The following is a 15,504-nucleotide window of genomic DNA, read 5'->3' as shown; positions in this document are numbered from 1 at the left end:
AGCCATAGGTAAACACCACACTATGTCTCAGAAACATCAGGATTTCCACTAAGTTAAAACAATGCTGGCTCTACATTCTGGAGTTACCTCAGCAACCTTCTAGTGAGAAAGTTCACCCAAATCTTAGAAAATTCCATGTATGCTCTGCAAGATTAACAATAAGACAATATATATTCAGTGACCCTCTTGTTCCATGAAGCTCCAACTGCCCCTTGTCTTCCTATTTAAGGCCTCAATTGAGCAAAGCATTTGAATATATACTATTTACTGGGTTCAATTAAAGACATTTCTGAGAAGGGTGTGAACTTCTGCTAAATTAGGGGCTCTCTGACCCAAGAAATTTGGGATATATCAGATCTCTGAGAATCAAAAACCAGTCACAAGGTTTAAATTAATACTTTATTAAAGCAAATGCCACAACAATATAAATATACCTTTATAGACCAGAAGAATGGTCTAGTGGTTGTGGAGTCAAAGGAGGCATGATGTGAAGTTTAATTGGGTGTAAATCTTTCTCAAGGTACTGTATTGATGAAAACATTTTATAATGGAGAGGTTTAAAATTAGAATATCAGTATTTTTTGTTCTCTGAGTGACATTCTTATAAAGATGTTTTGTAAATACAGTATCTAATATCACCATTTAATGGCAATGCCAACCTTGTTGCCTAATAATTTGATGCCAGTTATTAACCTGATATGAATACTGAATATCCCAGAAGTCACCAAACTTTCTCTTCTATGTCAGATATCATTTGTTATAGGACCACATCTGCCCTCTGCTGTCCTTTCCAGACAATATGGAACTAAATCACATTCTCAGAATATAATAATTAGTATAGTAATTAAATAAAAGGTAAGAAGAGGAAAATGGCTTTTTTTTAAAAAAACCTTTTGTCTTAATATTTTTTAGCAGTGGCTCTGAACCAACCCTTGTGAATCTAAACACCACTGAACTTTGGGAAATTTTCTGTTCACATTCAGACCACTTGTTCCTTGGAAGATGTCAATAAACTGTACTAAATTCTGAGGTTTAACATATAAATTGCAAGGAAGGTGTCAAATTCTGCCCTTTTGAAAATACTCCACAAAAATAGCATTCACTGAGTGATATACAGCAAAACCAGCATTACTATCATATCTGTTCTAACTAGCAGTTACCACCTGCACAGATCTCTCCCCCTCCTCCAACACAATGTATTCCTTCTCTAAGCAGTAATAATTTGTGTGAGAGATTTCTGGATGTATGTGCTGCTGTTCGGGCTGGAGATGTAAGCACTCCAAATGAGGACCATGCACTCTGGTCACCAGCTCCCACTCAAGAATGCCCTTCTGTGACTATAGATGTGGAGAGAATCTTTTGCCTGGACATGTAACTTCTAGAATGTGTAAGGACCCACAGCCGAGAACCCAGGTCTGCAGATCCTGGGACAGCTGATATTCCCACAGTGCCACTGGACAACCATACAAAACCATGGTGAGGGAGCACTATGGAGAGTAGGTGCTGCAAGAAGTGCCACCCAAGAGACTAAGAGTCACAGTACCCTGTGACCCTCTGATTGGCCAAGCCTCCTATTTTACCCCACGGGTTGGCCTAGGAAGTTGTCTGGGTAACCACCCAGACTTTGGCTTGTTGCAAGGCCAGATTCTGCTTGATTTCCAGCCTGACTCTGATTCCTGCCTTAATTCTAACTTGGTACTGCCTCTGATCTCTGGTCTTTGACCCTGGCCTCACTCTGACCCTAACTCCTGCTTACGGAACCTGGCTCTGGCAATTCCTTCAGCTTCTGCCTGGTGACTACTATCCCTAGTGGGCAGGCCTCAGCCCAGTTGTGATCACTAGGCCAGACCGCTTATGTCCTGGTCCATTAAAGAATGTAGTTATGTGCCGTGATTATGAAAATCTGCAGCACACACTGCAAATGCTTATTTAAGAGCAGAACAACTAAATTCATATTTTATTCCAAATAAATGACACAAGGAACACTGCACTACTTGTATTGTCCATTGTTAGATTTAAGCCAACAAACCCCTCCATTTTTTAACTTAACTGAAGCTGCCACAGAATTTCCAGGGCGTTGCAGAGGAGAGCTGCAGATACAAAGGATCCTTGCTGAAGATTTGAGTTCTACATTGTTGTGGAGTAGATTGTACAAGGCCTTGATTGTAATATCTGAAAAGAACTGTGCAGCCATTCTGAAGTTCACATAAATCTTATCAAGCAATTTCAAGGACCAGATCCTTGCATGTGCCAAGCTATGCTTGTTGCAGAATCTCTCCAGGCCACTTTTGTGCTTCCTCAGAACTGGATACAGCTGCAGCTGTTATGGTATAGACCTAGTTACACCAGCTGTATACAGCCTGGAAATTCCCACATGTAAGAGGAATTGTCAGCTGACTCTTTAAGCTAGCTTTCAAGTAGCCTTTAAGCTACTTGGAGTGGTGGAAAGTGAACAGAGGAGGGCAGAACATATAGCATCAAAATATTTGACTATTTTCAAGAAGCTGGTGGTCAGATAAGTCAAAGTCAGGCCATCGGATACAATCAAACTTCGAGTTTCTAGGCGAGGCCATTTTTATGCTATTGCAAGTCAAAAACTTTGAAACTGTTCATGAAATGATACAACTTGTCATCTGAATTCTCATAGCTCCTAAGTATCTTGTCTGACTTGCCTCAAATTTCCTAAATAATCCCCACCCTGGCATAAGATCATACTTGTAAAATTTCAGGCAAATTGATTAAACGTTGGCAAAGTTCAGGAAAGAGGGTATAAAAACTAAAGCGGGTCAAAACTCAGAATTTCTCTTTCAAGGGAATTGTCATTTCAGAATTTGTTTTTATTCTAAATCAGAACAAAACCAAATATTTTAAAACTTTCCTGTGAAATGAACATTCTGAAAAAATGTTTTGAAACTTTTGTTTGGGGAAAGTGTTTGAATTTCCATATTTTTATTCTAATAGTTATTGGATTTCCATTTTAGTATTTTTATTATTTTACATTACATTACTCGTCATGATGTGATGTCATCTTATGCATTAGGTTGGACATTGGGAAAAACTTCCTAACTGTCAGGGTGGATAAGCACTGGAATAAATTGCCTAGGGAGGTTGTGAAATCTCCATCATTGGAGATTTTTAAGAGCAGCTTAGACAAACACCTGTCAAGAATGGTCTAGATAATACTTAGTCCTGCCATGAGTGCAGGGGGCTGGACTAGATGACCTCTCGAGGTCCCTTCCAGTCCTATGATTCTATCATTACTAGTGACATGTCATGAAATAATGTCATATGACATGATATAGTCCAAGTATTCTGTTCTAATCTACTTTATTTTTATTTTATTAAAAAAAATTAAGGGCAGGTTCTACTTCATACAGATTGAAACACATTATCATAGGTTCTGGATCAAGATGTCTCCTGATTGTGTGGTAAGGAAACAGTTTGACCTTTTATCTTATTTTCTTGTTGAAAGTGTCAAATTGTCAAACTGTTTCCTTACCACACAAACAGGTGACATTTTGATCTAAAAAATGTGGTAAGATGTTTCAATTTGTATTAAGAAGCAGCTGTTCTGAATGATTTTAAAAATGCAAATAAAAAATATAACAATAAAATAAATTAATAGAATATATAGACTTACATAATATGTCATACAAATCTATATATGTATATGACACACTCTCAAATTATGTCAGTAGTAACACAGAATGTCATTTCATATTGTGACATTACATCATATGACCTCACATGAGATGTAATTATGTACTACTACTATTGACATGTCATACATTTTAAATGAACATTTACATTTTAAAGAAAATTTGGAGATTTCCTGAAACCAAATTTTGCTAAACAAACATTTTTTGATTTTGAAATCATAATTTCACACACAAAAAATGATTTTGTCAAAAATGACATTTTCCAGGGGAAAACTTTCCATGAAAAATTTCTCCCCAGCTGTAGTCAAAATTGATCCCATAATGGAAAGTTAGTTACATCTTTAACTGTGTGCTGCTTCCCTGTACTGAGACTCCTTGATTATCTGAAATATGTTATGCCTAAGAGGTAGTTTCTCATAGACAGCTTTTTAAAAAAAGCTGTTAAATTTTAGGTAGCATATAATGTACTCTACCACCACATAATGGAATTAAAATATTTAGCAGAATAAATTTTGACTACATATACTTTTCTTGACACAAATGTTTTCCAAGCAGGGCTGGCAGGTTTGTATAATTTTTGATGGTGCCCAGAACGGGTCCAAGTCCCGCTCTCCCTCCTCCCACCTGCCTAAGGCTCTGGGAGGGAGTTTGGGTGCAGGAGAGGGATGGGCTCTGGAAGGGAGTTTGGGTGCTGGGTGCGAGCACGGGGTTGGGGTGCAGGAGAGGGTGCAGGTGCAGGCTCTGGGAGGGAGTTTGGATGCGGGAGGCAGTTTGGGGTGCAGGCTCTGGGCTGGGGTGGGGGTTGGGGTGTGGGAGGGGGTGAAGGGTGCAGGCTCTGGGAGGGAGTTTGGGTGTGGGGTATTGGCTCTGGGCCAGGCTGGGGGTTGGGGTGCAGGGGCGGGCAGGGAACTGGCTCTGGGAGGGAGTTTGGGTGCAGGAGGGAGCTTAGGGGGCAGACTCTGGGCTGGGGCAGGGGGCTGGGGTGCGAGAGAGGGTGAGGGATGCGGGCTCTGGGAGAGAGTTTGGATGCTGGAGGGGGTTTGGGGAGCTGGCTCTGGGAGGGAGTTTGGTGTGGGCTCTGGGCTGGGGCAAGGGTTTGGGGTGGAGGGGAGGCGGGGAGATGGCTCTGGGAGGGAGTTTGGGTGTGGGGTGCAGGCTCTGGGCTGGGGCAGGGGGTTGGGGTAAGGCAGAGGGTGAGGGGTGCGACGCTTACTTCGAGCGGCTCTCGAAAGCAACCAACACACCCCTCTGGCAGCGGCTTTTAGGTTGGTGGGGGGCAGAGAGGTCTCTGAGCACCACTGCCAATAGGCATCGCCCCCGCAGCTCCCATTGGCCGCACTTCCTGGCCAATGGGAGCTGTGGAGTCGGCACTTGGGGCAGAGGCAACATGCGGAGACACCCCTACCTCTGGGGCCACAGGGATGTGCCAGCTGCTTCCGGGAGCGCTGTGGAGCAAGGGCGGGCAGGAAGCTGCCTTAGCCACACTGCGCTGCCGGTGGTGGCAGCGGCATCTGTGAGCTCCCGGGCCCTTTTAAATTGCCAGGGATGGCAGGTGGGGCCAGGAGATGCTCTGGGAGAGGCGCGTGGGGTAAGCAGGCAGGGTCGGGGGAGGAGTCCTGGCCCCGAACATTGGTGGAGCCGGAACCCCAGTCCCTGAATATTCCTGGCGCGACTTTCAGCCCCTGTTGCCAAGTACTGGTCAAACTGCTCCAGGCCTTTTGAACAAACTATATATGCAGTATTTTAATGTTTAATAACAGGTAAACAACTAGTACATAACTCATTTTATCTTAAGTCAGTGTAAGGACTTGTATTGACTTCAGCAGGCTTTTGATCAAGTGCTTAGGGACCACGTGATTCTCTGTGTGATTCTGGTGCTGTGGTTATCAACTGAAGTGATTGAGTTAACCCCTCCCTTAATCACATAGGATGGGCAACAGGCCTGGACTAACAGAACCTGGATTTGGTATTTAATTCCACTGGAAGGTTCATGTCTTTTACCAGGCTTTTCCTCTGGGAATTGATTAGGGTCCGAGAGTAGATGGCATGGGAGACATTTACTTTGGTAGGTGAGGATGTCATTTTGAGCTAACATGAGTTTGTAATGATTGCCTACCCCCTAGGGTTCTGAGTAGGTACTTCCATTAATTTTATTTATTTATTTCTATTCCAATAGGCTGTCAATGTGTTGTGCACTTCTTGCCCCAAAGAAATTGCAATCTGAGAAGATTAGCAATAGCCGTAGGGAGAGGAGAAGGATAAAGCATATAAAGTTTTTTAATTAAGTGTTATATAAAAATAACACATTCCCTGCTGTGGCTCCAAAGGAGGAGAGATGGTCATGGAGGGCCTTACAAGCTTGAAGAGTTGCATGAAACAAGGCAGTGATATGATTTTAGGAGAAGTAGACACATAGGTTGAGACTGGCCACACAATAGGAGATAAGAGCAGAGGAGTATGGAGAGGCAGAGTTCAGAAGGATTATAAAAAGGAGGAGAAAAATCTTGTAAAAGAAGGAGTCTGTGGAGCAATTTCCAGCTGGAGGTGACAGGGTCAGAGTGATGATCAAAGAAGGTGATCTAAGCAGCAGAGTTTTATATGGACTTGATGGGGCTGATAATGGTATTAGGTAGGCCAAGAGTGAGTGTTATTGCAGTAATCAAGAAGTGGGATAAGGGCCTGGAAAACAGCTTTAGCTGTGTAGACAGAAAAAATATATCTTTAAGATCATACAAATGTTAGAGAGAAAGAAGTGGAAAGAATTGGAAGTGGCCTAAATGCGTAGGGCTGGGGAAACAGTGGAGTCTACGGTTACATCTACACTTACGCTAGCGTGTAGGGTACAGACACTGCATGCCCAGCTCACACGGGTGTAAATAGAAGTGTAGATAGAAAGGCATTTCTTCGGAGAGTAGAGTGCCTTATATGCACGAACCTCCAGGATATATACCCACCATGGTCTCTCTACACATTCAAACAGTGCCTCCCACTGTATTCTGCTGTTTTTTAGCAGTGTAGTGTCCTGCTTCCTCCCTGCTGCTGGAGTCTTTCTTCCCTATGATGAAAGGCTCTAGCAGTGGGGAAAGGAGATTTTCCCCACCACCTACTCATTGCAAGAGCCTTTCACTGTTATGTGTAGCTATACATATAGTGCCTGTACTCTACATGTCCCCATAAGAGTAGACATAGCCAAAGATGATCTTCAGGATACAGATATGAGTAACAGGGAGGATGCTGGTATTGCTTGAAAAAACTGTTTTTCCTTCTATGCTAAGTTCTCACTTCACTTCTGCTATTAACATTATTACTCTTAAAAATTTCTCCTGTACAAAAGCTCTCCATATGCACATGGAAAATATGTATTGAGTGCCCAGCCAAAGTTATCAATTAGAGTTCACCTAGAGGTGAGTATAGCTGGTCATTGAAATGCTGAATATTTTTTGACCAAGAGATCGACCGAAGGGATTAGTTATTTGGTATATGCAATCAACCATAGGTTAGTCGGTGGAAGTGGTCAGGTGCAATGAGCAGTCAGCTGATTAGCAGACTGCTAGCTGCAAATGAGATGAATATTTACCAGGCAGATGAATGAATGGTAGTCTGTCTGGAGAGCTCAGCTGAACAGAGCACTGAACAAATAATTCAGGTAACCTCAGCTGCACCCTAAATGAAAGTATGTGTGTGTAATATTGTTGCTATTTCTCTCCTGAGACCAATACCATATATGATAAGGTATTAATAAATAATAATTGTTCTTTCCCTCTGGGGCACCTGGCATTGGCCACTGTCAGAAGACAGGATACTGGGCTAGATGGACCGTTGGTCTGATCCAGTATGGCTGTTCTTATGAAAATATAGAAATTAAATAACTATTTTCAAACAAATTATTACTTGGAATGAATGCACTAAGAAATTGCTTTTTTTTACCTTCCCATTCATTTCACACTAGATTACATTTGCATTTCAAAGTTGTTTAAGTATCAAATACTTTGTTCTTTTGTCTGGTAATAATTCTCATATTAAAAATAAGATGATGCTTTAAGGTTAATTAAAGTTCATGAGAAACAAACTACATTGATATATCTATGCCTCTTTAATTAAAGGTCTGGAGATTTAATTTTTATTTTTCACTTGATGGGTTTGCAGGTAGATTCCCTTCTTGAATGGTGCAGAATCTCGGAAATGAAGAGCTTTGGGTTTTTTAAAGGGTGGACTTTATCAATAGGGACAATCGCCCAAATAACCTCTGAGGATTGCACAGTGAAACTCAGGAGGAGTGGGGAGAGGATAGGTGGGGTTAAAGGTGTTATTAAGCCACTTTTGCCCAGTATCTGGGCCAGTATTTTTAGCAGAAATGGGCCTAAATGGAAGTTGTCTATCTGAAGTGGGTCTCTCTTCTGGTATGCTGATGTTTCAGTATAATTACAACCAAGTTATGAAGACAGCAGTTTTCATGGATTCCAGTTTAATCCATGTGTACACATACTCATATAATTAACTCTTTAGTTGCTGAATTAAACACTATGAAAAGGCACAGTTAAAAAAAATTCAACCCAGTATTTTCAAGAGCAGTAAATGGGGTCCTGTTGGGTAACCCAATTATTTGGAACCAGAGCCCATAGCCTGGGTAAGAAAATTTAGCATAGGTGACCCTTGCAGAAATAATGCAGAACCATCAGCAGTTTCAGTCCTGAATCCATTGTCAAGCTTCCCAATGTCAGGAATCCTGGGGTTTTCCCAAATCACTCACGGTGTAGTTGGAGTTTTTCAGGTAAATTAGTAGAATTTCAGCTCTGCAATACCTGTTGCAACCACATATGTGTCACACAGACAGGGGGGCTGGAACAGTTTGTATAGTGGGGATGCTGAGAGCCACTGAATCAAACTGTAAACCCTGTATATGAGGGAAACCACTTCAAGCCAGGGGGTGCGGCAGCACCTTTAGTTCTAGCACCTATGCACACAGATAGAACACTTCATAGCCTTTTAAATAAACGAATACCTTTGCACGAGCCAAATAGTCTACTTCTTTGTAAAATACTTGTAACTAGAATTGGAAATATATCATCCTGTGAAAGCCAGCCATCAGCAGAGAAATCCAACTGCCAGTGGTGCAAAGCTGGTTTGAAAGTTTCATAGGTTCCCGCAATAGCGAGTACTGTGAACCAGGCTTACTTGTTAAACCTTGAAAGCTGAGCCAGCGGTGGCCCAGGACCCCTCTTCTTTCAGGAAGAGGAGTGTTCCCTGGTGGCAGCAGTGTAGGGGCAGGTTCTCTGCAGACATGCTGTCATCCTGTTGAGGAAGGAGTGGTGGAAAAACCCTTAGGCAATGAAAAAAATGGAAACATTCTCAGGGCTGACTCTTCCTGAGGCTACCCCGGTTAACTCCATTTTGTTGATCTAAACGACTAAGATAAGTATGAACAACGGACTTTTTTTTTTTTAATTAGATCATAAATGGCATCATTCCCATCAGAACTTTCTTTAGAGTAGCTTGATAAATTGACCTTAGACATGAAATTCATGACCCCGGACAGTATTTAGGAGTTTGATTACAGTATTTAGTTTATGCTGTGTGCTTGTTTCTATGACTAAGGATTTGGTGTTTGGTGTTTGTAATATTTTTAACCCCAACTAATTCTGTTAGTGCGTTTATTGTGGTGTTTTTGGATTTTATGTTGTTAAACGTCCACTATTAGTCCCCCAACACTGGGCAAAGGTCAGTTTTATTACTGAGTTGCTTGTTTATTTTCAAAATATTGTACATTGCAAAGCTAGATCTACCAAATTTAGCTTAACTGTACATTCACAGGGCCTGATTCTTCTGACATACACTGATTTTGCTGTGGTAGAACTCAATAAGCCTCAATAGAGCTACTCCTTGTTTACTCCAGGGCATGAAGAGAAACAGACCCATAATTTCTAAGAGCAGCTATACAAGCTAGTGCAATTCCAGATTTTTCTCAGAAATGATGCAACTGTCATGTTCTCGGATATCAGCTTTTTTAAGTGAAAAAGTTCTGGGTGTGGTGGGGTCCTAAAAGTATTACTAATGGGATCATGTGTCAAGAATTCATGATTATTAGCGGAACCAAACATGATTGCTCATTATCCCTGTACTGTGTGTACAAACTTAATATAGAGCCTCTTGCACATCATCATCATAACTTACTTAATTGACTTTCATAAGTCAATCAGTTACACTGTCAGAGTTCCAGATGTTTGGAAGGTATTTTCACTCTAAAATAAATACTGACAATAAAAAATAGCGCTCATCAAAAAAAGTCAACATTTGCTCATATTTACTGCACAATGGTAGCTGAAATGCCACAGTTATTTCCTATACAAAGTACAAGGAAATACTGTGCAATGATCCCTACCACTGGTCACTAACCAGGACCTTCTGCACCAAAGCACAGACCTCTACCACTTGAACTAAGGAAGTGTTTCCATTAGTGTAAAGCAATAGTAGACCACTATCCCCTGTCTAGACTAGCCACTAGAGGTGGTCATGATACATACACTGCTGTATCTCAGCTATGGTGGTGGAACCGAGAAAAAGAGAAGCTAATGCCCCTGCAATGGAAATATTGTGGGGGCTCTGTCCCTGTGTAAACTTGCACATACCTGGGGATGGGGGCAGAGGTGAGAGCAAGACCCAGAGGGGCTAGTTTGGCCATCACAGGAGCTAGGATCAGGCTGGGGAGCAGGGAGAGGGACCCAGAGGGGCTGGAATGGGTCTGGGAGCTGCTGGAACCACTGGGACCTTCCTTCTCAGCCAGAGGCTAGTTTCCTCAATCCTCTTCTTCCACTTCCCTGATGTGTACCTCCCCTCACTCCCCCTCTAATACCTCCCCTCCCTCCATTCACAGGGAGCTTCCTGGTAACTCTTGATAAATGTTGGCTCCCAGTGACCACCACGGTAGGTCAAAGTGTGTTGAATGTTATATTTTCAGGCTGACACACTACCATAGGGGTCAGTTGTGCCTGATAGGCACTGGCCTACATTGGGCATGGCATAAAGCCTACCTGTCCACAGTGTGCTCCCAGAACTTCCCGCCATGCAGGGGAAGCACAATGTTCTTACCTCTGTTCAGGAGCTTCAGTATACTCTCCCAAGCATGCCTGGCTCAATTTGTTTTCAATGCAAACCAAAAACTAAGAAAAGAGATTTCAGATAGATAGAATTTGCATTACCTAGTGAGATCCCTGGCACATATCCTTCTCCAGAAGTGACCAACACATAATTTAATAACACATGGAAAAAGCCTTCTATAATGCATTTATCCAATTGTGCAATGCTGCACATGGGGTGTATCTATTCTATTCTATTCTATTCTATTCTATAGAAGTTCTTATACTGTGCTCATCACTGTCGTATGTGAGCATCTTCCCGTAGGGCATTAAGTGACGTGACTAACCTCTGTCCCCTCTGGTTTGTTCCCTCATCCTCTCCCCAGGGGGAAAATTGTATGTGCAGTGCTAAGTTTTATTTTTGTAGTTTTTTTTTTTTTTAATGCACACACTGCTAACTGTGTGTGTGTGTGTGTGTGTGTGTGTAAGTACTTCCCTCCTGACTGCTGAAGCAATCAGCTTATACTCTGAAATATGATACTTTTACCTTTCATGCATCATGTTTAACTACAGCTGTTATTATTGATTATAAAATGATCCAGGCGCTACTTAAAATGCAAAATTAAATAGAATCTAAGTAATGAACACTAATGCCTTGGAGACCAATTGCGAATGGCTGAATTTAAGACTTAATGAGTAAATGAACCACGACATTGTTAAGTATTGCATTTTAGTGGTAGAGAAAGACATCCTTGTGTACAATTTATAAATGTAGATCAGATAGTTATGTTTGTAAAACATTTGGGGATCCTTTGGGTTGGAAGGTTAAATGTAAGGATCTTATTATTGTATTGGGATATGTTTAAGATCTTTATGATTTCATATATGAGGGCTATTATATATATATATATCTAACAGAATCACCAACTTCAAATATATTAACTGCCTGATTTCATGCTTTTTCTTTCTCAGGAATTACAAGATCTTCTTCTAGCCAAGATGCAAGCACTGGAGGCTGTTGAGGAGAAAAATCTTTCCCTGCAAAATGAGATCAGTTTATTTAAAAGCACGTTTGGAGGAGAAAAAGGGTAGGAACATTAACTAAGCAAGGGCAATTTAATGACTACATATACTCCAGTTTTACAAACATAACTATCTGATCTACTTTTTAAACCTTCTTTGTAACTGCAGCCCTAGGTTTTAGTGACTTCTATGGTAACCAAAGAGCATGACCATCATCATGGCTTTTAGTCCTTCATAAAAGTGATGCAGATATCAGAGACTGAATTCTCAGGGGACAGAATGGCATAGTTGTAATGACACCATGTATTTAAAGAAATGCCAGATGATATAGCACTTGTTTACATTGTTATATAAGGAACCACTAAAAGTGTAGGAGTGTAAATGCTCACATGCCCCTTGGTTAACTTCTCTAAAACTTATCTCTGTAGAATCACTTATATTTTCCCTTAAGCCTCCTACCTTTGAGGATCTGGACATCAGCTACTACCTACTTTTGGTTACTTTTGGTGCATTTTTATTTCAGGAGTACATATAAGCCTGTGAGACAGACTTTGCATCTGGATCTAAACATTCCCCAAACTTCTGGACTGGCCTTATTCAAAAATTTGATTTAAGTCCTGTAGCAGGGCTTACCCAATCCAACTTTAGGCCTTGCTACTGCCTCAGTCTCCCCCTTCTTTCTCAGTTAAGAAAACTTCATGCTGCAGGCGTTTCCTCCATAATTCTTCTCTTTTTGGGAGGAGTAATGAAAAGTTCCAAACAACACTTGGCTGCCTTGGCTGCCTTCTGTAATACTGACAGATTGCTTTGGTCCCAACGTGCTGTTTGTTTATTTTGAGTATACTATAGTAGAGTCAGTCAGCACACTCTACATCTTAAGCGCTGATGGAGCAAGATGGATATTTTAATATCCTCCCACATAATTCAGTAGTAAGACTAGAGAAGCTTTGTCTGGACAAAGGCTTGCATTATATGGTTCTAAGCCTAATGCTGTAATGCCTCAGCCCTGTGGATGGTATTCACTGCCACAGAAGTTTCTTTACTAGCTAACAGAATAAGAAGGGTTGTCAGTCTTTGTGCAAATTTTCTGTGAGCATTCTGGGCCAAATTCTGCTCTCAGTTGCACCTGTGCAAGCTCCTGAGTAACCTTACTGAAGGTTTTGGAATTTGGATTTACACCAATATTGCTGAGATGTAGACAGTAGATAACTAATTTCACTTTGAAACTCTTCATTTTTATACATGTGAAAGTGGTGTTTGTAAAACGAATGGCCTGAGCAAGTGTATCAGCTTCTAGCCAAATGAAACCCAGATGCTTTCCCTTTTAGGGAAGGCAACCCTTTTCCTGAAACTGTAGCCTGAAAGCTCAAGTCACATCACATCAGCCTCAGCTGGGTTGGCATGAGCAAAAAGGTTTTCATTGGGCTATTTATACACACATGCTTTTTTCTTCCCGTGTAGTTTTCAACAGATGCTACCGTACTCTAAGATTCAAATTGAGATATTTGTTTTGAAACTTCTGTGTGTTGGAATGTTACATGATTCCTAGAGCTACTTACACAAATTGTGCTGTCTGTTACATTGGTGTAAATCTGATGTAACCTGCGGATGTCAGTGAAGTTACTCAGGATTTACAATTGCAAAAATGAGAAGAGAATTTTGCCCACAGTCTTTAAGCTGATTGGTTCTTTGGGAGAGGTGCATAAGGGCGTATGCTGACTCATCCCTGCTATATATTGCTGTGCTATATGTTAACACTTAAAAATTAAGGGGGTGGGGGAATCAGTTTGGGTTGAACCAAAGTTGAAACAAATGTGAAAAATTTCAGCAAATCAAAAAAAAATTATTTTGGGTCAAACAAAACTGTGACAACTCTTGATTTACTCCAATGTATGTGAGAGCAGTGTGACAGAGTATTGGGAATACGTGTTTGTCCAGATAAGAATTCCACTTGGTTTATGGACATTGTTTGTAACTATAATCATCATTGTGAATGAGATCATCCATTATGTAGCAGGAACTTGACATGTAGTTGGGAAGCTATGTCTGGAAAAGTGTGACAGAGCAATGAAGGACGATCAACACTGCGTGGCTCTGCCCTGGTGAAACAATGAGGTTGCTACTGGCAGGACCAATGACTTTGAATGGACTCTCTACACAGAAATCTGCCTGGAGGGAAGGGGCTGGAATCCCCCCTTCTCCCCTCTCTGTCTAAATCTGTGCTTAGGAGAGCTGCAGTTTCTCCAGCTTACAAAACAGTGATAGTCTTTTTTTAAAGGTAGCTGCTTCCTAGACAAAGGAAGTCCTTTCACTGCCAGAAACAGATGACCCAAAAGGAGGAGTGGAGCCAGAATGGACTTAGCTTCCCCTAAGGACTTGGACCAAACCCAAAAGGGGTAGATGAGACTGGGGGGATTGTGACCAGGAGCTGTTGTTTTCCATGGATCTGTAACTCTTTTATGCTTTTTAAGAGTAAAGTATGTATGTTTAAGAAATTCCTTTGCTAAGCCTATTTCCTTCTTTACTGCCATGGTGTCCCTGAAGGGGTTAAGTAGAAACCAGAGCCCCCATCGCCATTCTGGAGGGGAATGTGTCTATAGGTACATCTACACTGCAATAAAATATCCGTGTGGCATGGCCACAGCCAGCCCAGATCAGCTGACGTGGGCTTGTGCGGCTAAAATTTGCAGTGTAGATGTTTGGGTTCGGACTGGAGCCCAAGCTCTGAAACCTGGCGGGGGGCCTGGGTCTCAGAACCTGGGGTCCAGCCCAAGTCTCGATGTCTACATTCCAATTTTTAGCCGCTCAGCCAAACCCCGTGAGCCAAAGTCAGTTGACCTGGGCTCTGAGACTCATTGCCAGGTTTTTTATTGCAGTTTAGCGATATCCTATGTGACTTCGGGCTCAAAAGGGCTGTGGAAGTAGTTCTAGGGTCTAGGCAGGAGGATCCCGGGGTACTGCTGCCCAAGAAGGGTGTCAGACACACGGTCTGCACCTGGCAGTATGCCTGAGAGACCCAGAGCTAGGCACAGTGGCCAGTCACTACCCAGACCCCAGGAGCTTAGCATCACATGGGATTCAGTGGTTGGATCCCATAACAACAGACTGGTGTCCATCCAGAGAGTGGGACTGTCAGGTTGTGACAGCAGAATTGGCCCTAAGATATACTAGATATGTCAGATATATGAGCATATTGCCCTGAATGGGAGGGTTGTGCTTCCTGGATGTTTGGGATAATTTATGCAACATTAAAAAGGATATAAAAGTCAAGAAATAATTGTAAGAATAATCAGCTAGTAGTAATCATCTTGAAAGGAGGACCGGCTGGATGTTATTCTATTGGTTGATATTGAGGTTTCTTGTGCCTATACCAGATTCTGCCCTAGTTTACATCCCATCCAGCCCCATGGAAGTAAATGAGGTTGTACAATATATACATTGGCCCTGAGCAGTGAATGTGTTTTCCATGGACTCATTGTGAATGAACGTAATGTCACTGTTTTTAATACAGAACGGAGGCATCCCATTTCCATTTGGCACCTAACCTGTCATACTCTGGTCACTCCCCTGTTACCTCAACTCCCATCATAGATGCATCACCCCAGCCTTCAGAGAATGTGCTCTCACCACAATCACTTCAGCCTGCTTCTGCAGCTACTATGACAACTGGAATCACAGCAGCACCCAGTCTGGCCAGATCCGCCAGAGCAGATCCGACTACACAAAAGAGAGTTTCAGGTAAGCCCTCA

General features: G+C 41.9%; 1 protein-coding gene across 6 annotated transcripts in view; it reads left to right on the top strand.

Annotated features, from left to right (window-relative positions):
- LMNTD1 (lamin tail domain containing 1) overlaps window positions 1-15,504 on the top strand; it is a 295,746-nt gene that overhangs the window by 207,441 nt on the left and 72,801 nt on the right. For all 6 annotated transcript variants that reach the window (XM_054037041.1, XM_054037069.1, XM_054037060.1 and 3 more), the window contains 2 exons: window positions 11,705-11,820; window positions 15,267-15,493. In XM_054037041.1, the coding sequence (XP_053893016.1) occupies window positions 11,705-11,820; window positions 15,267-15,493 (343 nt within the window). The remainder of the gene's footprint in view (window positions 1-11,704; window positions 11,821-15,266; window positions 15,494-15,504) is intronic.

The sequence above is a fragment of the Malaclemys terrapin genome, chromosome 1, assembly GCF_027887155.1.
Source record: "Malaclemys terrapin pileata isolate rMalTer1 chromosome 1, rMalTer1.hap1, whole genome shotgun sequence".
Taxonomy (NCBI): Eukaryota; Metazoa; Chordata; order Testudines; family Emydidae; genus Malaclemys; species Malaclemys terrapin.
Note: the sequence above shows the minus strand (reverse complement) of the source record. Positions and strands in the feature narration are given on the sequence as shown.